General features: G+C 35.5%; 1 protein-coding gene across 1 annotated transcript in view; it reads right to left on the reverse strand.

The window, feature by feature from the left end:
* LOC140937833 (uncharacterized) overlaps window positions 1–26,088 on the reverse strand; it is a 31,979-nt gene continuing 5,891 nt past the window's right edge. Inside the window, exons 3-16 of the mRNA XM_073387408.1 lie at window positions 14,974–15,234; window positions 14,375–14,486; window positions 12,875–13,059; window positions 12,235–12,352; window positions 8,234–8,373; window positions 7,780–7,898; window positions 7,236–7,380; window positions 6,165–6,482; window positions 4,852–5,033; window positions 3,845–4,052; window positions 2,961–3,221; window positions 1,690–2,028; window positions 942–1,280; window positions 1–179 (exon numbers count right to left, since the gene is read on the reverse strand). Coding sequence (XP_073243509.1) covers window positions 1–179; window positions 942–1,280; window positions 1,690–2,028; window positions 2,961–3,221; window positions 3,845–4,052; window positions 4,852–5,033; window positions 6,165–6,482; window positions 7,236–7,380; window positions 7,780–7,898; window positions 8,234–8,373; window positions 12,235–12,352; window positions 12,875–13,059; window positions 14,375–14,486; window positions 14,974–15,234 — 2,906 coding nt within the window. The remainder of the gene's footprint in view (window positions 180–941; window positions 1,281–1,689; window positions 2,029–2,960; window positions 3,222–3,844; window positions 4,053–4,851; window positions 5,034–6,164; window positions 6,483–7,235; window positions 7,381–7,779; window positions 7,899–8,233; window positions 8,374–12,234; window positions 12,353–12,874; window positions 13,060–14,374; window positions 14,487–14,973; window positions 15,235–26,088) is intronic.

Raw genomic sequence — 26,088 nt, forward strand, 5'->3', positions numbered from 1 at the left:
TTATGGAGCGCAGTATCCCCACTTTCCGTCGATTTCAAAGACTTCAGTCACAGAGCACCATTCCTTTGAAGCATTTTTATTTGTGCATGTCCAGTAGGCCACACCCTTGTAAATGTAGGGGAATGTACAGCAAGCTCCATCGGCATTTCCACCAGTTGTAGGAACACTATCTTTACAACCTAAAACTTGACAGAAGGCGAAAAACTCATTGTCACTGACACACTGCCAGGAGCCCATGCCGCTGAGACTGCATAAATTTCTTTATAGGACAAAAATATTAGAGTAGCTTGTCTGTTATGGCAGGCTTTTTTAAACAAAATGACAAGTTCTTATCCCTAAGTGGACTGAAAATTAACTTTCGTGTTCTGTTTGGAGTAAAAAAAACATTAAAATAATACGAGGAAGATCATTCCGTTCTTAGAAAGACAGTAAAATTGATATAATATTTATTGTAGCACATGGAAAAAATAAGCTTCGGTTGAAACGAGGGCTTTGATCACAATATAGACTAGAGGGGTAAAACCATCTTACTGTCGAGTGTTTTGGGAACACATGACAAGAGAAGATTTTGTGAAAATTATAAATTTGCACATAATTGTACTGTTATGATACAGACACTGCCTTTAACGCAGGAAAAAATAAAGTATTTTAAAATTAAATCTATTAATCAGACTTTTTTTTCCTCAACACTGAATTACCATAAAAAAAATTTTTCCCATGCTGAACCTTCTTTGTTTGTTTCTGGTTCGTTTTGTGACAACAATGTTCAGGACACCCCTCCAAGCAGGATTTAGAACACAAAGCAGGACAAGACAGTCCTGAACGATGGCTGGCGGTCTGTGATGAAGATGGTTCAAAAATTTCAAGTTGCCCTGCCTCAGAGGCTTTATCTGCTTGGCAGCAATGTGACGGACAACTGGAAGAGCATCCTCTAGAATTACAACTATGAGCCGGGCACGGCTTAGTGTTTGTATAACGTGAAGTCGTCTCAGTCCAGTCTTTGGGGTCCTTATCACAACATTCATCTGGACAAGAGATGGAACAAATACGTGAGCAGGTGTCTGGACAGTACAGTGGCGCTTGATGTGGATTAAAACCTCTGGTAGGAGGGTCTGTAACGGGACGGTCCTCTTTGACTTGCTGTGTCAGTCTATTTTCCTTGCTCTCTAGTCCCTTAACGCAACAGTAGTCTGGGCAGTGGTCAACACATTTACTATCGCAGTCAGAAGTGCATGGTGGAAAGACAATTTTTGGCTGAGGAATGGAGCCAGGGGCGTCACCTATGTTGTGAATGAAAATATAGCTTTTTCTCAATCTTGAGAAGTGATTGTATTTAACATATTTGACTTACTTGGTTGACTCACTTTTTAATAATTAAGGAAAACTAGAATTTAAACGCAAATTTTCGTACCTCGCTCGTACAAATTTAATTTTTTCGTCTAAAAATAAGACAAAATATTTGACAATTGAGGTAAATGTTCCCCAACAGGGTCCAAATCAGACATAAACTGCTTGCTGCAAAGGTTTCCACTTCACCTCAAAAAATCTGTGTCATGTCTCATCATAATCTATGCCTGGGACAAAACATTTTATAGCATTTGTGGAGGGACTGTCCAAATAGTTCGTGCTAGCGATAATCAAAAACCAAAAAATAATTGTTATAGAATATTTTGGAATACTCATACTCACCTCCGCAGTAACCCCATTGTTTATCGCCATCATAGTTGTAGGTAGTGGCGCACCAAGGCCTGGTGTCATCCTGAGTTGTACAAGTCATGTAAATTTTCTGGCCGTATATAAAAGGAAAATGACAACAATTACCATTGGAGTTACCACCGTAACTCAAAAAACAAGTTGGGCAGAATCCCCACTCATTATCTGCGTCATAGTTAGCAGTGGTCGAGCACCAGCGGTAGGAGCGCTTAGCTCTTGTGCAGCGGTGTTGTGGAATTCCCTCATAAATGAACGGAAACATACAACAGGCGCCTTGTGATGTTCCTCCATGTGTCAGCATACAACCAGCAAAACCTAGAACCAGAATAGAGAATAAGCAATAACGTGCAAGTAAAACGTAATGTACCGGTACGGATTAACAGTAGAAAGTCGCGAGTTACTGTACTTAGAGCCCAGAGAGGCCCCGCTAACGAGGAAAACCCCTTACCCTTTAGTGTACCTTCTTTTGCCAAAGGGTACCCCTTTCACATACGTAGTCTAGAACACGGCATCCTTTTTTGACTGACGTCAAATGTACCCTCTTTTTATTATGAATAAATCACTCAACCACGACGTTTCCTTGACTTTTTCACAGCTATAATATGAATCCATTATAATTAGTTGTTTTACAAAACCGAACTTTTGGGCAGAGCCTTCCCGCATGGTCCATTATAGGGGATACGCCCAGGGACCTAGAGCTCTATGGCTGTTTTAAAACTCCATATTATTAGCCTGTTTAAACACGGAGACACTGATAAGAAGGGAAACCTCTCTGATAGATTAGGTACGGCAGAAAAGTGGCGCGGGATATGATTGATTTTTTTATTCCTCCTTTCCTTTCATTCCTTTTTCCTTTCCTTTTGGAACTGCTTTTTTCTGCTGCGTCCACCAGGTAATGGAACTCGCTTGCTTTACATCTATGTAACTGTAAATCTGTTAGCACATTTAAGTGACAACCGAAAACCTATCTTTTCAGTTTCTAATTTCACTTATTTGATATATTAATGCGATGTACCTCACCGCATAAGCTGCTCGCTGCTCGCTACGTATACGTATACGTAGTATGAGGACGAGGACATCGATTACGTAGAAATGGTCCAAGCAATTACATCCTCATTTATACGAGATTGTGGGTTTTATAGATCATGATCTGTTTTTGAAAGTGCCAAAAAGCAAAATCCGTTTTTGAATACAGAAAGACGGATTTAGATTTTCCCAAAAAATCACTGCGTAGACTGAGTATTCACCTGTTAGCAAAGGGAAGTTCGGCAACGGAGACATGGTCGGTAAGGTAACAGACGGTATTGGTGTCTTGATCGGAGGTAGGGGAGGCATCTGGCACGCAGTGGGGACTCCGGGCTCATGAGGTGTACCTGGTGGCAAGCACGAGGGTGGGAGACTTTGAGCGGGTCTTGGTGTCGTAGTAAAAGAGGGAGGAATAGGTATAGGAAAAGGAGGAGGAGGAGGGATAAAAGGAAACGGAAGTAGAGGAGGATGGGGAGGAGAAACTGTAGTAGGAGGAGGACGGGGAAAATGTGGTGGAGTAGGGGCAGGAGGAGGGGCAGGAGAAGGAGGAGGGGGAGGGGGAGGGGGAGGGGGAGGGGGAGGGGGAGGGGGAGGAAGTGGAGGAGGGGGAGGGGGAGGAGGAAGGGGAGGGGGAGGAGGAGGGGGAGGGGAAGGACGAGGGGGAGAAGGAGGAGGTGGAGGAGGGGGAGGGGGAGGACGAGGGGGAGGGGAAGGGCGAGGGGGAGAAGGAGGAGGGGGAGGGGGAGGAAGAGGAGGAGGTGGAGGAGGTGGAGGAAGAAGTGGTGAAGGCGGAAGAGGAGGAGGAGTAGGTGGGTATGTTGGAGTTGGCTTAACTGTTGATGCTAATTTCTGCGTCGTGGGCTTTGCAGTTGAAGTACCTAGAACATGAAAACAGACGAAATATTAAAGGAACAGCTCTTGGAGAGAAGGGTCGTCGTCTGAAAGGTTGATATGTCATAATTTGCAGGATGCCTGCCACATCAGACTTCACTGAACATTGATTCCGTTTGGAACTAAACTCGAGCAGGATATTTTTCGATTTTACTATTCAATGTTTTAGTGAAGGTAACGTGTGATTTTAGGGAGGCTAAGAGGCTACACATACTTATTTTAGGGTGGGAAGTTACGGTAACTTGGATGAAGTTATCACAATGAAGACCAGGAATAGCATATAACATCTTTTTTCCATCCAAGAGAATGTTGTACTTTCCTGCTGGATCTGTAGCCCAGAAAACGACTGTCTGTTTTCCAAATGGTTTAGAAACAGCTTCGTGAAAGTCAAGCTGTTGTACCCCTGGCAATTCATCCGCATACTAAAAAAAATTGTGAATAGGAAAAAATCAGTAACTGCGAAGTGGAAACCATAAGAGGAGTTTACAGTTCATACCTGGAGCCTTCATCGGGATAGGAGACCGCAAGCGATGGGTCTACGTGATTCCATCGAAATAATGAAATGTGCTATTTTTGGAACAAATTCCGTCAGCCTCAACTTCATCAATCTCCTTGGGCACCGAGATGGGCCATTATATTCTGACTATACTTGAGTGCTCTCTAAACTTCTCAAGTGTTTCGTATCTCAAAATACTATCTACCTTATGAACATTGGAAAAATCAGCATCTAGTTACTAAAACGTCCAAATTCTAAAAGAAAGTTAAAAGATATTTAAAGATAAAGATATTTTATTCCAATAGCGCTTTCACTGTGTATGTATGTTGCAGTTAATTTTTTACCTCTGGTAATTTTTGTTTTTCTTTTGTTTTTGGGTATTGTAATGTATGCCAAAGAAGTTGATCGTCATGACACAAATAAAAAAAAACAAAACTGACCTGAGATAAAAAATTAACTACAACATTATATTCTAACTTGCCTATATAAGCTGACAACACTAACGCACACAACGAGTATACTCAGAGAAAATGAAAATAAACGCCGCAATCACTGTACAAGAATTGGTTCTTAGCACGTGTGCCAGACAAAATAGTAAATTCTTTGGAGCCTGCTTTAGAGCGTGCCTGAACATTCCGGATACTACTGATAGCTGAAGTTCTATCTGGATCGATTAGCCAAGTTTAAGAGATCGTCTTAGTGGGTAGAATGATGCGTGGTCTTACCGGAAGCTGCATTTGTCGCTCAGAATGGTCATTAGCGACCTGCGTTTGCACTTGATTATTTTTTATTACGTAACGAAGCTCTAACATCTGTCCTGTGACCAAATATCCCTCCGGCTTAAGACTGGAATGTAACACGAAGGGCACACCAGCAGTGTTGTGAAAACGTATATGCACACAAGGGCCTAGGTATCAAAGGATCGAACTTGAAATCAGAGAAACACACTTGTACCCCACTATAAACTTATGGACTTTGCAGGACCAAAACTAATGGATAATTGTTGAGGGCTGAAAATGTTTTTATAATCTGTCAACTTTGGCTTCTTGTGCGTGTCTGACAACGGATATAGAATTCCTTTATAAATTTTAAGCTGGGAAAACGTTAATGGATATGCCTTTAACTGTATTACAGTTTAATTACAGGACGAAGTAATCTTATCATTCAAAAAAAAAAAAAAATTATACGAAGTCCTAAGCAAATACGTTGACCAGTAGTCAATGCCTTTTTTTCAGAGCGTTTTTGCCGACAAGTTTATTTTTAGAACGACAAGATTATCTTTCATTTAAACAGCGTAGCTGATGTGTCGTGGCCGTGTATAATATAACTCAAACTGAATAGTAGTAACGAAAAGAGACTAAAAATATTTACTCGGCCGACTTTGCATGAAATCATTTACATTTTACTATTTACAGGTTTCTAACTACAGTTCTGACTATTTACAATGTTTCAGTTTACAATAATTGCAGTGGCGGATCCAGGGGAAGTGCCTGGCTCGGGCCTCCCCCCTTTAATTTTAGACCAAACTGAGGCCCGAAGGGCCAAAAAATTTTTTTTTTGGAGACCGGGCCTTTCGCTTTTGTCAGGGTCTGGATGACCGGGCACCCCCTTATCTGAAGGTCTGAATCTCCCACTGAATGGCATTTGGTTTATCACTTTTTTAAGCCCCTCCTTGAAGGCGGCTAAGTTGTTATTTGCCCTGATCTTATTGGGCAAGTAGGCCATTCCACGATTTCCGCGCCAACTTAGAATTAGCGAGTAAGTAGAATCCGTAGACCTCTAATGGTATTTTTCACTTTTTAATGACGCTGAGTTTTCCTTTCCTCTGTACGTCTTCTTATAGAAGCACTGGAGCTTCCATTTTCCCGAAAAATGGTGCTCTGAAATGCATCTAAAAATTAAGGGGGGTCCGTGAAAACGCCGTGACAGACCTACGCCTAGTATGGGAGTTGTTCGCTGCTAGTTATGGGCTCTTGATTGACATAAAAACTACGAGTGATATGAAACATATGAATGATATGAAAATATTCAATTGTACCTTCAGGATGATGGGGAGTTGTGCTAGTTGTTGCCCGGGTGGTTGGTTTAGCAGGCTTTGTAAGGGTCACCGGGGGCTTTGTAGTCAGCAAATTGAAACAGTTCATTAGAGGGTTCTCCTTTTCAGTGATGGGTCTTAGGACAAATGAGCAACGTCTCAGCCAAATGAGGGGAGACATGTGGAAGTCTGCCACAATTTGAATTCGGTGGTAATCTTTGTCCCTGCTTCTGCAAATGTACCAGCCTTTTCTCAAGAGGCTAAATTGAAATGCTTCAGGCAACGAAAATACGTGATCAAAAACTGCACTGGCATCCTTCTCTAAAAATCAATAAGGTACAGTGTATTAATTTATGTAGAGTAGTAAATGGTTTGAACCCAGGAGTCATGTAATAAGTAGATGGAAATGATTATCCGGGTGAGGGTAGTCCTGAATAGGACTGTTGATGACAATAATGTATGTAAAGCTGCATTCAAATAATTTTCTGCGATTAGCTTCTATCACGGTCCTCACGTAAGCGCTGATGCTGCACAAGAAAATAGAGAAAGCTGTCCCAGTCTTATCAAATTACTGGGGTTGCAAAGAGACTCGGGCGTTTTTCGGCAGAATTTCCAGAAAGGAATAAAAATTGGAAGGGTCAATATATATAGTCAAATGATGAGGAAAGAAGGAGGAAAGGAGGTAAACAATAAACATAAGTACAATAAACATAAGGAAGAGCTGAAGGTGGAGGAGGAGGAGGAGCTGGAGGTGGAGGTGGCATGGGGGAGGAGGAGGAGAAGGAAGGAGGAGCTGGAGATGGAGGTGGCATGGGGGAGGAGGAGGAGAAGGAAGGAGGAGCTGGAGATGGAGTAGGAGGAAGGGAAAGGAAGAGGGAGAGGGGGAGGAGGAGGGGAAGGAGAAGGAGGGGAGGAGAAGAAGCGAAAGCGAGAACAATTTAAAAAAAGGGAAAAACAAAAAATGATGATAAAATGTTTCTTTTCTGAATTTTCTTTCAAAGCTACAGGTTTACCTGTTTAAATTCCAAAACAGGAACTTAAAAGCCCTTGGAGATGTTTTTATTTCAAACTTACGGAAAAATTCGTTTCCCGTTCTACCCAAGACAAATCTGTAGTTCTTTTGTCGAATATAGTTACCAGGGGAACACATTGACTCGAACGATATGGTTTGATATTCTTCGGTAAGCTTCACGAATCCGGGAATATGGGCTGCAAAAACCTAGAAACAATTGAAAGAAAGGAATAAGTATTTTTATAATGGAATATTCCAATTAAATGGCTTTGTTAATAAAGTAAAACAAAGGTACCATGTGAATTGATAAAATTAACAGAATTGACAAAGGTTGTTCCAATGTATCATCAGGTAGTTGCTATTCAATTCAGTTCTTTTTGTGAAACAAAATTTGCCCGTTACGTTCGTAGTAAAGCAATAGGCCACTTCTGAGATGCCTCAGACTTGTTTCAAAGCGAGGCCAAGTGCGAAATGATTTTCTATTCTCACGCAAATAGAACTCATTTTCACTGACAAACAGGTCCTGTGCACGTAGCCTCGCGCTATTTAAAGTGAAAGTTTTTGCAACTGGGATATGGCCTTTTTTGAACTCGGCTTAATAGTTACCTGACAGCGACGTGCTAACTCCAGTTTTCCATCAGTGATTCGCCAGCAAAGATTTTCACCTGGGTTCTGAAAGGCAGGAGCGTCTAAAGAATAGATCACGTACAAACCACCGTGTACAACTATGGTAAAAAAGGAAAAAATATACCTTCTAAAAATACCCGTTAACCTTCAAATAATGTATTCATTGAAAAGGACAAACTCGGGTAAAGGAATATAAACTGTACACAGTGCGGGACCCAGACCTTGAGAAAAGGGGGGGGGAGCCTCAGTTTGGTCTAAACATAAAGGGGTGGGGAGGAGCGGGCCCCCCGAGCCCCTCCCTTGGATCCGCCACTGGTGCAGGAATTCGTAACTTGACTTTGTGGAGGGTTCAGGGGATGAAAAAGAAGATACGCAGTAGTTGGCACAAAATACTTCGACTTGACTATAAGATGAGTTGCTTTTGAATACTTACGCACTCGAGCGAATCCGTGACGCTGAATAAACTTTTTATGTGTCGCTATGATATATACGCCAGAAGAAGTGTTCGGGAATATGTAGTAGGGTTTCGCTGCATTGTATACAAAGGCCCCTTGTAATACGCCGGCGGTGGCACTAAGTGACAATCAAAAAGGCAACTTCAATATGACTGATCGATTGAAATACCAGCGTCAGATCTTATAACTAGTAATAACCAAAGGTTAGGGAGTGCGGGCAACAACGATCGCAGGTCCAACGCTCACTTGCTCGTCTTGCTCCAACGCTGTGCTTTGGCTACGTTTCACTTGACAGAGGAATAGAAAGTCGAATTATGGGCGAGATCAAATTGCGTTTGCATTCCATCCATTTTTAGTGGAAGTTCCAAACGAATGCTGGAAACATACATGCCACCTATGCGTAATAACAACCTGGAGATTAGGATTGCGGGCTTCTCTTGTCGCCCGTAGTAAGTCAGTAATGACAGTTACAATGGTATTGCTGATGTTGACCTCGGGTCAATTTAATAAAACTTTTAGGAGAGTAGCTATTGTTTTCAGACTCTTGAACCATGGCCACACTTGTAAATTACAAGTGTAAACGTTTTATTAAATTGACCCCGGTGGCTACTTTTTGCGGCTGGCATCGTTCCTTTGACAACGCAGAGGAATTGATGTGACGGAAATTGCTTTACAGCTTGAAGGTTTTTAAGTACTGTAAATATTTGGCTCCTCCAGGAGCCCATAACCTGGAGCGAGCAACTTCCATGCACTCGTGTCACAGCATTTTCACGGACCAGTTTATTTTTAGAACGGTTTTGGCGCCAATTTAGAATATCTTTTAAGTCCCACAAACCAGTCAGCAAAACCTACAGACCTAAAAATGATAATTTTTGCCTTTTAATGACGTTAGGTTTTCATTTTTGATGTCTTATATTTCCTAATGCGTTTATAGACGTGGCGGAGATTCCATCTTCACCGGAAAAATTGCCCTAAAATGTGTCTAAAAATAAAGCGGTCTGTAAAAACGCCGTGACATGGGCTTAGTATGGGAGTTGCTTGCTCTGGGTTATGGGCTCCTGGCTTCTCATATTGGTTTGTATTTTACATTAATTTGCAATGAAGTTTTTGTTATTTGATGCAATTGTTTGTTCAAGTAAAAAATGCTTAGGTATGGTAGTGATTTGATCGTTTTCTCTAACCGCAGCCACCAACTAAATAACAATGACCATGTTGAAGATTAAAAGAAAGGAATTTGTACCCTGCATTCAGCGTAAGAGAGGTAGTTGCAGAAACACTTGCTTGGCCTTCTGCTGTGGCAGTACCGAAGGCTTGTGATGTTGCTTGACCAAAACCAGTGCCAGTTATTGCTCCAGCGGCACCTCCTGCCCCCAGCGGATGTGAAATCACACTGCCGTTGAAAACCTCCTGTACTTGGGAAGGTGCTCCGGGTCGATATGAGATCACCGTGCCATTTGTCGCGTATATGTTAAAAACCTGCATGAATCATTGTAATAGAGATAGTCATGAATCCTCTCAGGACCCGTCTACACGTATCGGTTTTTTTTTAAAGGGAGATTTTTTTCAGGTTTAGCCTACCCTCCACACGTATCTGGTGAAAACGGTCACTGAAAACGCACCTTTCCAAAAATGCTCTCCTTAGAGGAGATTCTTGAAAACGCCGGCTTATCATTTTCGTATGAGTCGTATGGATCGACAAAAACGAAGGTTTTCGAATACGATGATGTCATACATCATATTTTACTGGCATTATGCACTATCCGTAAAGGATATGCTATCGTATTTCCATCCGGCGTTTTCGTGTGGACAGGCGAAAACGATTCGAATAGGTTATTACTTATGGACGTGTATTTTTTTTTTTGTAAAACGGAGAAGAAAATCTCCGTTTAAATATATCAATTTAGCCAGGACTAAAAGCGAAGCCTCCGTTTATATACTTATAATAAAGCAATTAACTTATAACTCTAAGCCACTAAAAAGAATCCTCCTTTTGAGGGAAGGGTTGGGTGATTAAGATGAAATATCCCGCAAACACATCTGAGACGAAAACTCTGCCAGTAAGCTAAGAGTTTTATGTTGAACAACAACAAAAAAATGTTTTAATGCAGGATACTCTTTGGTAGCAGCCAATTTACAGGATACGATCTCTAGAGTCTATATGGAGCTTTAATTAGCATCGACAATGACGACGGCAGCGAAAAGGTAGCTTTCAAAATGAATTCACATTTACTCCAATTCGCTGAAAATGTCAAATGTTGGCGAATTTTCCAGCAGATGATTGGTTTGGGACCGCTCTCAAGTTATGAGAGAGAAAGAAAATTCGCTGCCGCTTGTTTACGTCCTCCATAAAACGTAAAATTAGGCATTTCACGTGAGTCGTGCAGTGACGAGAAAAAATGTACAAAAAAGCTTGATGCACGTGCAGAGTTGTTGTTTTTCTTAATAACCTTATTGCTCTTTTGACGTTCTCGTTGCCGTGGCCGTCGTCGTTGCGTAAGCTCCCTAATAAATAGGAAAGGCCTGAAAGAGAAATCGTGCCGACTTTTGAGTTTTTTTCTATCGAGCCCGGAATGTAACTGTCATCAGTGTTTAAAAGCACAACCTTAAAACCATATTGTCAAAGTTTAAACTTTTGTTTGTCCTCAAACAAAGGTAATTCAATATCTTTACTGGAAACGACAGGCATTGGCTGCCTCTAGGTGGACTGGTTTTCGTTTCTCCAAGACAAACGCAAGCTGCATTTCTTGGATTTCCTGTCCCCTCCCTTGCAGAATCTACTTAGTCCTTCCCTGCTGGTCCGTACAAGCGGACCGGCAGGCGCACGATGACGTCATAACCGATTTTTTCGCATCGATAGTTTTCCATCTTCTCTTATATAGCAATTGAGGTTTCGCTATTATATTATAGCAGGCGCGCGGCGAGCCTCCATTGGTATGGAAATTGGAAACTATTGATGCAGGAAAATTTAGTTATAACGTCCCTACGTCCGTAGGTTCTTTCAGGGAGGGACTAAGTTGATACGAATTCTTCTCCTCCTTCAAGAGAGTTTTTTGTCCCCTTTTCAAGAGAGTTTTTTGTCGCCTATTGTTTAAAAAGTGAAGAACATCCTTTTTCAATAAATTGGCTTGGACGCCTTAACCATGCTGTGGTTTTCAGGACCAAAGTGTTGCATTTCAAGGTTGAAAATTCACCGATGAAAGACACAAATGGAAAGGAAAAGTTCAAAAGAATGCTCGGCTTATTTTTTGTGGACAAACGAAAGGTTTCGCAAGATTAACGGCGAAGCGCTTGGCTTGTATTGAGACAACCAAGGTAGTGAAGTTCTTGGAGAAATTTCAGGGACATTCTGTACTCTATGGTCAAGGAAAGTACGTTTTTAATTGAAAGATTCTGTATTTTTGGCGTTTGATAAAACATGAACGTTTTGTACATTTTGACATCGGCGTCAAAGAAAAAGTACAAAATGTGCCAGCTCCGAAGTGAAAATAATTTTATGTTGAATTTTGCCATGTGCTCAGCCGATTTTCCTTTCGTGGACGTTAGTGTTACGCGAATTAATTGCTTTTAAGGATTAACTTATGGGTTTCGAATAAACATTTTCAAAAAGTAATTTATCTGTGTATTGTTCATTCATAAAATTAGCTGAAGACACGATCGGGAGACTACAGATCTTGAGATTCAGACGAGCTTCTTGCATTTCTTGAATAAAACTGAAGTGTTGTTGTAAGTTTTACATGTTCAATTGAATTCTTATTCATTTTCTTAATCATTAATTGCCACTGAATAATTTTTCAGTGTCCTCCCTTTTTTCTTCTCCTTCTAAAAGCTTAAGATTCACCAAGAATCGTTAAAACTTACTGGTTTCGGTAGTCCAAGTTTCGCCAGGGCGATTTTTAGTGTTTGGGTGGCTACTTTAGTAGCTGCATCAGTTGCTGCTTTAACCCCAGCCTCTGCTCCCGCCTTCGCACCTGCTGAATACCCAGCCCTGGCTCCTGCATTTGCCCCACTTTTATGAGCTTCGGCTATGCCAAGGGAGGCCCCCGCCTTCGCGCCTGCCTTTGCTGCAATCTTCATAAGAAGAAGCACGTTTCCTTTAGCTGTAAAACAAAATAGATGTTTGACGATATCTCCTGGGTAAGTCCAACAAATGGCAATTGCAATGAATCAGTTTAAAATTGAACCGACAATTTTCTGAAGATTCTAAAAACATTCATTCTTGACTATTCATAGTTTGCACAAACTTTTCCAATACGATTACCGAAAATGTCAAAAGAATGCCGACGATTTTAAGGTATAATGTAAAATACCTTGCACGTCACAACTTCATGTTTGCCCCGCATACCAATAGAACAACGGCTCATGCAATGTTTATGCAAGGATGTCACAATTACACAAATGAATTGTTATTGTGGCTTTGTAGATTGTAAATTGTATGAAAGTTCGTTTTAGAGGGAAGTTTCAGACTACCACAAGTAACGATAGGTTTTGCTAGATTGAGAGTTATGTAGTATTATGGAAATTGTGGTTAGGGCAGGCATTTGTATAATCATCCTCTCTTTTCTAGTATAGCTTAGAGCTCCTAACAATTCGACTAATTAGAAAAAAAATGGCATCCGTACCTTGTTTCTTAGAGGGCGCAAGTGTCCACAGAAACTGGGAGGGGATGGGTGCATAGGTTTTGTTATCGGGCGTCTGAACAGCTACCTCAATGTGGTCGCTGCCATACTGCTCCTTGTGAAGCGCCTCGATGTAGTAATACGAACCTTTTCTTAGTGGTATAGGGTCAGATTGCTGTTCTTGGTAACTAGAATGATCAAATAAAATTACTTTGTCACCTTGATCAACTTCTCATGGCTGAATAAAAAATATTATCATTATTAAATACTATAGTGCAGGTTACAGTGTATTTAAAGCGTAATGACCGACAGTTCTGTAATCGCATGATTCTCGATGGCGAGGAGTTTAGACGTAATTCCAATAAGGAATGATTTTGGCAAAAAATTGAAACGTTCAATTTTTTTCATTCTTTATTTTTTTTGGCAAAATAGGCCTTGGAGAAATGTTTGGTGATGTTCTAGATGAAATGAAAACAAAGATCTTATATATTCGAGAAACTGTATTTTTCGAAAGCGGTTACCATTGGCCAAAAAATTAACATTTCGTCATTCTCTATTCTAAGTAAATTAGCTCTTGTAAAACATTTTTAATATAACGGTATTCTAGATAGAAAACAAGGTTTTTTGCAATATGAAAATATGGATCTGATATATTTGCAAAGTTTGAATTTTCCAAAAGGGTTAACCCTTGATTCTGGGCAAAATTGTTTTTGCAAAACTCTACATTCTCTATTTTAGAGTAAGTTAGGTATTGATAAATGTTTTTGGTGGTCTTCTAGATAGAAAACAAAGCTTTTTAGACTATAAAAACATAGATTTGAGATATTCGCGAAATTAGATTTTACCCATGAAAGGGTTAACTCTTGATTTTGGCAAAAAATAAAAATATCTACACACTCTATTTTTGAGTAAATTAGGTACTGAAAAACTGTTTGGTGATTTTCCAGAAATCATAGAAACAAAATATTTTAGACTTTAAAGTACATAGATGTTATGTATTCGCGAAAACGAATTTTTTCAAGGGATAAACCCAAGATTTAAACAAAAAGTTTAATTTTTTTTCCTTCATTTTCGTGTCAATTGGGCCTTTAAAATGTTTGGTGACGTTGTAAATAGTAAATAAACCTTTTTAGACCATATAGATATGGATATTATTTATTCGAGACATTGGATTATTCCCAAGGAGTTAACCCCATGCTTCTAACCCCTTTTACCCCTTTAACCCCTTTTTGGTGATGGTCTAGATGGAATTAGACTTTAAAAATATAGAACCCTTACATTCGCGACATTGGAGTTTTTTCAAAGGGGTTAACCCATGATATTCGCCAAAAATTTAAAATTTGTTCTTCATTCTCTATTCTTAAGGCTTTGAAAACAAGTTCGGTGATGTTCTATATATTTCAATTATAGATCTTATATATTCGCGAAATTTGATTTTTCCAAAGGGTTTTACCCATGGTTGTTTTACTTTGATACGAGAGTATATGGCATCAGACTTCTTACGATGTGAATTGCATGTATTCAGACTCGTGGCCTTTTTGAACCCGACATATTAATATCTTTCGGTCTGGATTATCTGTGATGCTGAGGAAGAGCTGACATTCATTGTCGCATGCTGAAAAAATAAGGAGCAAAACATTGTTTCAGCATAATTTAAAGTACTGTAGGTGGTTTGTAACTTAACAGGAAGGAGTAAAAAAATAAACGTCTTCGAAGTAATTTATAGCCGCTTAACACCAAATCAACATCCTTTGAGGAAAAGTACTTTTATCTCTCCCCTTTCTCCCGTTAAAAATTTTCATCAGTGTTATTGAAAATCTTAAATGCGGGAGACAAGCATTAATCATGCAAAGAAGTAAAACACCATTTTTGCAAACCACGTGCGAAGAATCTATTAGCTACTTTTTTGGTCTCTAAAACAATTTAAATGCGACACTTATCGCCCACTTTTGAAGTAAAAAAGTATCGTCTAACCGTAAGGAAACTCAGATTAGCACGTCAAAACTCCGTCCGTAGCAAAATTATTTCCTTGAGTTAACGAAAATAAGGTCCATGCAGAAAAGATAAGAATCAAATACAGTGTACGTGTCTAGTCTTCTTACCTATAAAAAAGATGTGTAATCCCGTCTTCTGTGGCACAAAGTAGCCTCTGATTCGGGTTCCAAAGGTATTTCCCCAGTTACGTGGTTGCTGAAACACTGGCGAGTGAAAAACCTTTGTCGGCATGTCAGGAAAACGAGGATCTTGCAACAGTTTTTCTATTAAGTAGCCATCGATTCCTTGCCATAGTTCAATAATCACTCCAGGTTGCCTCTTATTTGCTAAAGACGAGCAAGCAGTAGGGTTTTCAATGTGACTAGCCACTACCAATTGCAAAATGATTAAGACACCTTTCGAATAAAAATAAATTTCCCTACCAGTCAATGCGTCTCCGAATTCGAGGAAGAATACTTTTGAATACAAGGGATTTTCTCTTTATCATGAGAAAACTGTTAACATCACTTTGGGCAAAGTATGTCACAGTCTTCTCAAGCCTTTATTTAATTATTTATTTATTTACTTTTTAATCTTGCTGCACTAGTGTGTACTAGGCTAAAATGTTTGTCCATAAGCATAATAATATGTTTTACGAATAGACTGCGTTCTGCAGTAAACGAATATGTTTTCAAGCGTGATTCAAAAACTGCAATATTAGCGGTGCATATTTATAACAATGAGAAACACAATTATTTTTTAAAAACTCGAGATTGTACGACATGTAAACAGAATTTTGAAAACGTGTCGAATTATTGTGCTGACTTTCCAGTAGTAGCGGAGCGTTCGCGCGCGAGCAGGGGAGAATCCATTGCTATAGAAAATGGAAACCTATTTATGAAAGCAAATTTGGTTAAAACGTTTGCGTACACTGTCCGTCCGTACAGACTTTCGGGGTAGGGGAAGAAAGACGTAATGTAAGGGATTCCCAGATTAACTGCGTTTGTTCTGGCACAAATAAAATTAACCAGTTTAGACCCATAGTCTACCCATAATTTAGATTTAAGTTTCTTGCCATGTGTTTGACTGACGACAAAAACCGTTCGAAAATTAGTTTTCAAGAACTTGCTTTTTTTGAATAGGCTTCTGATCACGCCCCAGGACCAATCTAGTCTCAAACTGGTCAATATTTTGGCAGGTGAATTCAGAAAAAAAGCTTTTTTAGAATATCAAAACATCGATTAAAAAAGGGACAAAATTTGCAACTTTCAAAAGAGGTTAGTCCATGGATTTTTTTAAAAAAAATTGAGACTTTTTCTATATTTTGTTTTAATGCAAAATAGATCAAGACAAAGGCCTGGCGAAGTTCTAGAAAGAAAAGAAGCCTTTTTAGACCATAAACACATTGGTTTAAAATGCCCAAAGTCTGCTTTTTCCCAAAGGGGTTAGTCCATTGTTTTGGTCAAGTAATTGACACTTTTCCATGTTTTGTTTTAATGCAGAATGGATCAAGAAAGAGTGTTTGGTGAAGATCTACATTGACAAAAAAGTCTTTTTAGCCTAAAAAATATGGAATAAAAACTCCCCAAATTTGCAGTTTTTAAAGGGGTTAGTCCATGGTTTTCGTCAGAAATTGAGACTTTTTTCCAGCTTTTGTTTTATTGCAAAATGGATCAAGAAAAAAGTGTTTGGTGACGGTCTTAAAGCAAAAGAAGACTTCTTTGCATGAATATAAAAAACATCGATTTAAAAAAGGCACATTTGCATTTTTTTAAAAAAAAAGGGTTAGTCCATGATTTGGGTAAAAAAAATTCAAAGTTTTTCTTCTTTTGTCTGAAAGTGGATCGAGAAAAAGTGTTTGGTAAAGTTCTAAAAAGAAAAGAAGCCTTTTTAGATTATAAAAAATAAGAATTAAAAAGCCTCAAAATTTGCATTTTTCCAAAGGGGTCAGAGCATAGTTTTTGTCAAAAATTGTTACTTTTTCCGTCTTTTGTTTTAAAGGGACAGGTTCACGATTCAGCGCGTGCTCATTTATCAAAATGCTGTTTTTCTGCCGGGACAGGCTGTATGGTCTATGCAAGCAATATGATCATGTCCTAATGTTGTCAAAGAACCAATCTGCACACCCCTGGAAGTCACTTGAACTTGATCAATTTAAATATTTGCAAATAGCTGTAAATTAATCAACCATGGAATAAAACCTTCGGGTCAACAATAAATTTAACTTTGGTAGTGTTGGCATAATCCACTGATTTCTTCTGCGATATTAGTACTCCTCCATCCTACTTCAGGTTACTCTGAGATCGCTAAGATACATGTGAGTGGGATAATTAACCGATACAATAAGTAATAAATTGGAAAAAAGTAATCTAATTAATAAGCATGCGCTTGACCGTGAACCTGTCTCTTTAATGCAAAATGGATCTATAAAAAGGGGTTGGTAAAGTTCTAGAAAAAAAGGAAGCTTTTTCAGACCATAAAAACATCAATTAAAAAACCGGAAACTTGTCATTTTTCGAAATGGGTAAGTCCCTGGTCTATGTCAAAAAAAGTAATTTTTTTCACTTTTTGTTTTAATGCAAAATGGATCAAGAAACGGTGTTTGGTGAATTTATAGATAGAAAGAAACCTTTCTAGATTTTTAAAACATCGATTTAAAAGGGCCCAATATTTGTATTTTTCAAAGGGGTTATTCCACCAGACTTTTGTAAAAAAAAATAGACTTTTTCCATCTTTTTTTTTTAATGCAACGTGGATTAAGAAAAAGTCGGTGAAGTTCTAGAAACAAGGATAGCCTTTGTAGACAATAAAAAATATTAACAATGAAAACCTAAAATTGGCATTTCTCCAAAAGTATTTTGTCAAAAATTCAGATTTTTCCATCTTTTGTTTAATAGCAAAATGGATCAATAAAAGTGTTTGGTGAAGTTCTAGAAGGAACAGAAGCCTTAGTTCACTATAAAAAACATAGATTTAAAAAAGGAAGTCATTCGAGACTATATATAAAAACGTCAATTTAAAAAAGGTCAAAAATTTGCTTTTCTTCCAAAGGGGTAAGTCCGTAGATTTTGTCCAAAAATTCAGATTTGTCCATCTTTTGTTTAATGCAAAATGGATAAAAAAGTGTTTGGTTAAGTTGTAGAAAATAAGAAGCGAATTTAGCCTATAAAAACCTCGATTTATAAAAGCCCAAAAATTCACAATTTTCCAAACTGGTCAGAACATGGTTATTGTCAAAAATTAAGACTTTTTCCATATTTTTTTCACACAAAGTGGATAAAGAAAAAAAGGATTCGTAAAGTTCTAGAACGAAAACAAACCTTATTTGACTATAAAAAACATCGATTAGGGAAAGACCCAAAATTTGCATTTTTTTAAAGGGGTTTATCCATGGTTTTTGTCAAATAATTCAGATTGTTCCATTTTTGTTTTAATGCAAAATGCATCACTAAAAAGTGTGAAGTTCAGGAAAGAAAAGAAGCCTTTTTAGACTACAAAAAGCACCGATTTCATGAAGGCCCCAAATTTGCATAATTCCAAAGGGGTTAGTCCATGGTTTCTGTCTAAACAATTTAGACTTTCTCCACCTTTTGTTTTAGTGCAAAATAGAGCAAGAAAAAGGTTTTGGTGAAGTTCTAGAACGAAAAGAAACCCTATTTGACTTTAAAAAACGTCGATTTAAATAGGCTTAAATTGCATTTTTTCAATAAGGTAAGTCCATGGTTTGGGTCAAAAAATTAAGATTTTTTCTTCTTTTGCCTTAATGCAAAATTTATGAGGAAAATGTGTTTGTTTTAATGTAAAATAGAGCAATAAAAAAACTTGTTTATTGTTTTAAAACAAAAAAGAAGCTGAATTTGAGTATTAAAAAAATTCGATTCGGGGTTAAACCATGGTTTTTGTCAAAATATTAAATCTTTTTCCCTGTATTGTTTTAATGCAAAATGGATCAATGAAAAGAGTTTTGAAAAGTTTAAAAATAAAAAGAGGCTTAATTTAACTAAAAAAAACATCGGTTTAAAACAGGTCAAAATTTGCATTTTTTTTTAAACGGGTTAGACGGGTTAGACGAATTAAAAAATGCCTAAAATTTACATTTTTTCAAAGGGGTTCGTCTATGGTTTTTGTCAAAAAATTAAACCTTTTTCCATCTTTTGTTTTAATGCAAAATGAATCAATAAAAAGAGTTCTTAAAAGTTCTAAAACAAAAAAACCTTAATTTCACTATAAAAAACATCCCTTTAAAACATGCCCAAAATTTGTCAAAAAATATAGCCTTTTTCCATGTTTTGCTTTTATGCAAAAAAGAGCAATAAAAAGTGTTGTTTAATTTAATAAACCAAAACGTTGCTGAATTTAAGTAGTAAAAAATCGATTTAAAAAAGGCCTTCAATTTGCATTTTTTCAAAGGGGTTAGACCATGTTTTTTGTCAAAAAATTGAGACTTTTTCCATCTTTTGTTTTAATGCAAAATAGAGCAATAAAAAGTGTTGTGTAATGTTTTAAAGGAAAAACAAGCTTAATTTAAGTAGTAAAAATCGATTAAAAAAAGGCCTAAAATTTGCATTTTTCCAAGCGGGTTAGTCCATGGTTTTTGTAAAAAAATTAAGTTTTATTCTATCCTTTGTTTTAATGCAATTGAAACAAGAAAAACCTATTGCTGAAGTTCAAGAACGAAAAGAAGCATTTTTTTGGGTATAAAAAAACATCGATTTTAAAAAGGCCCCAAATTCTTATTTTTCCAAAGGGGTTAGACCATGGTTATTGTCCAAAAATTAAGACTTTTTGCAACTTTTCTTTTAATGCAAAATGAATCAATAAAAAGTGTTTTGTTAAGTTCCAGAAAAATGGAAGTCTTTTTAGACAATAAAATCATCGATTAAAAAAGCTTAAAATTTGCTTTTTTCCAAAGGGTTTAGACCATGATTTTTGTCAGAAATTAAACCTTTTTCCATCTATTGTTTTAATGCAAAATAGATCAATAAAAAGAGTTCTGAAAAGTTTAAAAACAATAAGAGGCTTAATTTAACAGTAAAAATCATCGCTTTAAAATAGGCCAAAATTTGCATTTTTTTAAAGGGGTTAGACCATGGTTTTTGTCAAAAAAATAAGACCTTTTCCATAAATTGTTTTAATACAAAAAAAAAGTAGAAGTAAAAAAATCGATTTATAAAAGGCCTAAAGTTGCATTTTTCCAAAGAGGTTAGACCATGGTTTTTGTCCAAAAATAAGCCTTTTTCCACGTTTTGTTTTAATGCAAATAGGGCAATAAAAAGTATTGTTTAATGTAATAAAAAAAAGATGCTGAATTTCAGGAGAAAAAAAATCCGATTTAAAAATGGTCTAAAGTTTGCATTTTTCCAAAGAGGTTAGACTATGGTTTTTGTCAAAAATTTTGGACTTTTTCCAACTATTCTTTCAATCCAAATTGGATCAATAAAAAGTGTTGTGTAATGTTTTAAAAGAAAAAACAAGCTTAATTTAACTAGTAAAAAATTCAATTAAAGTAGGCGTAAAATTTGCATTTTTCCAAAGGGGTTAGACCACGGTTTCCATAAAAAAATTAAGAGTTTTTCCATCTTTTGTTTTAAAGCAAAATGGAGGAATATAAAGTGTTTTGTAACGTTTTAATTAAAAAGAAGCTGAATTTGAGTAGTAAAAAATCGATTTATTAAAGGCCTAAAATTTGCATTCTTCCAAAGAGGTTAGACAATGGTTTTTGTCAAAAAATTAGCTTTTTTCCATATTTTGTTTTAATGCAAAATAGAGCAATAAAAAATGTTGTGTAATGTTTTAAAAGAAAAACAAGCTTAATCTTAGTAGTAAAACATCGATTTTAAAAAGGCCCAAAATTTGCATTTTTCCAAAGGGGTAAGACTATGGTTTTTGTGAAAAAATTGAGACCCTTACCATCTGCTGTTGTAATGCAAAATAGAGCACTAAAAGTGTCGTTTACTGTCTTAAAACAAAAAGTAGATGAATTTGAGTAGTAAAAAAATCGATTTAAAAAAGGCCTAAAATTTGCATTTTTCCAAAGGGGTTAGACCATGGTTTTTGTCAAAAAATCAAACCTTTTTCCATTTATTGTTTAAATGCAAAAAAAAGCAATAAAAAAAGTTGTTTAATGTTTTCAAACAAAAAGAAGCTGAATTTAAGAAGTGGAAAAATTGATTTAAAAAAGCCTAAAATTTGTATTTTTCCAAAAGATGCTTAATTTGAGTAGTAAAAAAATCGATTAAAAAAGGGCTAAAATTTACATTTTTTCTAAGCGGTTAGACCATGGTTTTTGTCAAAAAATTAACATTTTTTCCATCTTTTCTTTTAATGCTAAATAGAGCAATAAAAATTGTTGTGTACATTTAAAACAAAAAGAAGCTTAATTTGAGTATTAAAAAATTGACTTAAAAAAGGCTTGAAATTTGCATTTTTCCAAACGGGTTAGATCATGGTTTTTGACAAAAAAGTAAGACTATTTCCAACTTTTCTTAAAATGCAAAATGGATGAATAAAAAGTGTTGTGTAACGTTTTAAAACAAAAAGAAGCTTAATTTGAGCAACAAAAAAGTTAATTAAAAAAAGGGCTAACATTTGCATTTTTTTAAAGGGGTTATTCCATGGTTTTTGTCAAAAAATTTAAACTTTTTCCCTGTTTCGTTTCAATGCAAAAAAGTTGTTTAATGTTTTAAAACAAAAAGTAGCTGAATTTGAGTAGTAAAAAAAATCGATTTATAAAAAGCTTAAAATTTCCATATTTCCACAGGGGTTAAACCATGGTTTTCGTCAAAAAATTAAGTCTGTTTCCATCTTTTGTTTTAATGCAATTAGAACAAGAAAAACCGATTGCTGAAGTTTCAGAACGAAAAGAAGCCTTTTTTGACTACGAAAAACATCGATTTTAAAAAGGCCCAAAATTTGCATTTTTCCACAGGGGTTAGACCATTGCTATTGTCCAAAAATGAGAACTTCTTGCAACTTTTCTTTTAATGCAAAATGGATCACTAAAAAGTGTTTGGTGAAGTTCCAGAAAGAATGGATTTTTTTAGACTATAAGAACATCGATTAAAAAAGCTCAGAATTTGCAATTTTCCAAAGGAGTTAGGCCATGGTTTTTCTCCAAACATTAAACCTGTTTCCATGTATTGTTTTAATGCAAAATAGAGCAATAAAAAAAGGTGTGTAATATTTTAAAACAAAAAGAAGCTTAATTTGAGTAGAAAAAACATCATTTTAAAAAAGGCCTAAAAAATTTGCATTTTTCTAAAGGGGATAGTCTATGGTTTTCGTCAAAATTTAAAACTTTTTCGATGTTTTGTTTTAATGCAAAACACAGCAAAAAAAAACCTTTTTTATTGTTTAAAAACAAAAAGAAGGTGAATTTGAGTAGTAAAAAAATCGATCAAAAAAAGGCGTAAAATTTGCAATTTTCCAAAGCAGTTAGACCATGGTTTTCGGCGAAAAATTAGACCTTTTTCGATGTATTGTTTTAATGCAAAATGGATCAGTAAAAAGACTTCTGAAAAGTTCTAAAAGAAAAAGGGGCTTAATTTGACTATAAAAAAATTGATTTAAAGCAGGCAGAACATTTGCATTTTCCCACAGAGGCTAGTCCATGGTTTTTCTTCAATTAATTAACACCTTTTACATCTATTGTTTTAATGCAAAACAGAGCAATAAAAAGTGTTGTGTACTGTTTTAAAAGAAAAAGAAGCTGAATTTAAGTAGTAAAAAAATTAATTTTAAAAAAAAATTCATTTTTCTAACGGGGTTAGTCCATGGTTTTTGTCAAAAAATTAAACCTTTTTCCATCTATTGTTCTAATGCAAAATGGATCAATAAAAGAGGTTTAAAGCGTTCTAAAACAATAAAAACCTTAATTTGACTATAAGAAGCATCGCTTTAATGCTCACAATTTGCGTTTTCCAAACGGGCTAGACCACGGCTTTTGTAAAAAAAAATTAAGAGTTTTTCCATCTTTCGTTTTAATTCAAAAAAGAAGAATATTAGTAGTAAAAAAAACAATTAAAAAAGGCTTAAAATTTGCATTTTTCCAAAGAGGTTAGACCATGGTTTTTGTCAAAAAATAAAGCCTTTTTCCGTGTTTTGTTTTAATGCAAAATAGAGCAAGAAACAGTGTTGTTTAATGTAATAAAACAAAAAGATGCTGAATCTGACTGGTGAAAACATCGATTTAAAAAAGGCCTAAAATTTGGATTTTTCCAACTTTTCTTTTAATGCAAAAAGGATCCAAAAAAGTTTATCTGTAATGTTTTAAAAGAAAAACAAGCTTAATTTAAGTAGTAAAAAATCGATTTTAAAAAGCCTAAAATTTGCATTTTTCTAAAGGGGTTAGTCCATGTTTTTTGTACAAAAAGAAGCTGAATTTGAGTAGTAAAAAAATAGATGTAAAAAAGGCCCATGATTTGCCTTTTTCCAAAAGGGTTAGACCATGGTTTTTGTCCAAAAATGATGACTTTTTCAAACGTTTCTTTTAATTCAAAACAGATCAATAAAAAGTGTTTGGTGAAGTTCCAGAAAGCATGGAAGTCTCTTTACACTATAGAAACATCGATTTAACAAAATCCCAAAATTTGCATTTTTCCAAAGGGGTTAGACCATGGTATTTGTCAAAAAACTAAACCTTTTTCCATCTATTCTTTTAATACAAAATGGATCAATAAAAAGAGTTCTGAAAAGTTCTAAACAAAAATAGCCTTAATTTGACAATAAAGAACATGGATTTAAAACAGGCCCAAAATTTGCATTTTTCAAAAGACGTTAGACCATGGTTTTTGTCAAAAAATTAACCCCTTTTTAACGCTTTGTTTTAATGCAACATAGAGCAATGAAAAGTGTTTTTTAATGTTTAAAAACAAAAAGAAGTTGAATTTGAGTATTAAAAAAATTGAATTTAAAGAAGGCCTAAAATTTGCATTTTTCCAAAGGGATAATCGATGGTTTTTGTCAAAAAATACTTTTTTCGTGTTTTATTTTAATGCACAATAAAGCAATAAAATAGTTGTTTAATATTTTAAAACAAAAAGAAGCTGAATTTAAGTAGTAAAAAAATCCATTTATAAAAGGCCCATGATTTGCCTTTTTCCAAACGGGTTAGACCATGGTTTTTGTCCAAAAATTAAGACTTTTTCTAACTTTTCTTTTAATTCAAAATGGATCAATAAAAATTGTTTGGTGAAGTTCCAGAATGAATGGAAATCTTTTGAGACTTTCGAAACATCGATTAAAAAACGCCCAAAATTTGCATTTTTCCAAAGGGGATAGACCATGGTATTTGTCAAAAAACTAAACCTTTTTCCATCTATTCTGTTGATGCAAAATGGATATATAAAAAGAATTCTGAAAAGTTCTAAAACAGAAATAGGCTTAATTTGACTATAAAGAACATCGATTTAAAACAGGCCCAAAATTTGCATTTTTCCAAAGACATTACACCATGGTTTTTGTCAAAAAATTGAGCCTCTTTTCATGTTTTGTTTAAATGCAAAATAGAGCAATAAAAAGTGTTTTTTAATGTTTAAAAATAAAAAGAAGCTGAATTTGAGTAGTAAAAAAATGGATTTAAAAAAGGCCTAAAATTTGCATTTTCCAAAGGGATTAATCCATGGTTTTTGTCCAAAAATTAAGACTTTTTCTACCTTTCTTTTAATTCAAAATGGATCAATAAAAAGTGTTTGGTGAAGTTCCAGAAAGAATGCAAGTCTTTTGAGACTATAGAAACATCGATTAGAAAAAGCCCCAAATTTGCATTTTTCCAAAGGGTTTAGACCATGGTTTTTGTCAAAAAGTTATTACTTTTTCCATGTTTTCTTTTAATGCAAAATGGATCAATAAAAATAGTTCTGAAAAGTTCTAAAAGCATGAGAGGCTTAATTTGACTATAAAAAACATCGATTTAAAGCAAACCTAAAATATGCATTTTTTCACAGGTGTTAGACCATGGTTTTTGTCAATAAAATTAAGACTTTTTTCCTTCTTTGTTTTAATGCAGAATAGAGCAATAAAAAGTGTTGTGTAATATTTTAAAACAAAAAGAAGCGTAATTTGAGTAGTAAAAAAATCGATTGAAAAAATGCCTAAAATTTGCATTTTTCCAAAGGGGTTAGACCATGGTATTTGTCAAAAAACTAAACCTTTTTCCATCTATTCTTTTAATGCAAAATGGATTAATAAAAAGAGTTCTGAAAAGTTCTAAAACAGAAATAGGCTTAATTTGACTATAAAGAACATCGATTTAAAAGAGGCCAAAAATTTGCATTTTCCAAAGACGTTAGACTATGGTTTTTGTCAAAAAGTTAAGCCTCCTTTGATGTTTTGTTTTAATGCAAAATAGAGCAATAAAAAGTGTTTTTTAATGTTTAAAAATAAAAAGAAGCTGAATTTGGGTAGTAAAAATTAAGACTTTTTCTAACTTTACTTTTAATTCAAAATGGATCAATAAAAAGTGTTTGGTGAAGTTCCAGAAAGAATGCAAGTCTTTTGAGACTTTAGAAACATCGATTAGAAAAATCCCAAAATTTGCATTCTTCCAAAGGGGTTAATCCATGGTTTTTGTCAAAAAGTTATTACTTTTTCCACCTTGTCTTTTAATGCAAAATGGATCAATAAAAAGTATTGTGTAATATTTTAAAACAAACAGAAGCTTTATTTGAGTAGTAAAAAAGTCGATTTAAAAAGGCCTAAAATTTGCATTTTTCTTAAGGGGTTAGACCATGGTTTTTGTCAAAAAATTAAGACTTTTTCCAACTTTTCTTATAATGCTAAATTTATTTATAAAAAGTTTGGTGGAATGTTGTAAAGGAAAAACAAGCTTAATTTAAGTAGTAAAAAATCGATTTAAAAAGGGCGTTAAATTTGCATTTTTTGAAAGGGGTAAGACCATGGTTTTTGTCAAAAAATTGAGTCTTTTCCCATCTTTTGTTTTAATGCAAAACGGATCAATAAAAAGAGTCCGGAAAAGTTCTAAAACTAAAAGAGGCTTAATTTGACTATAAAAAATCGATTTAAAAGCGGCCCAAAGCTTGCATTTTTGTGAAGGGGTTAGACCCTGGTTTTTGTCATAAAATTAAGACTTTTTTCATCTTTTGTTTTAATGGAAAATAGAGCAGTAAAAGTGTTGTGTGATGTTTTAAAACAAAAAGAAGCTTAATTTAACTAGTAAAAAATCGATTTGAAAAAGGCGTAAAATTTGCAGTTTTCCAAACGGAGTTAGACCATGGTTTTTGTCA

Source organism: Porites lutea, chromosome 5, assembly GCF_958299795.1.
Source record: "Porites lutea chromosome 5, jaPorLute2.1, whole genome shotgun sequence".
NCBI lineage: Eukaryota > Metazoa > Cnidaria > Anthozoa > Scleractinia > Poritidae > Porites > Porites lutea.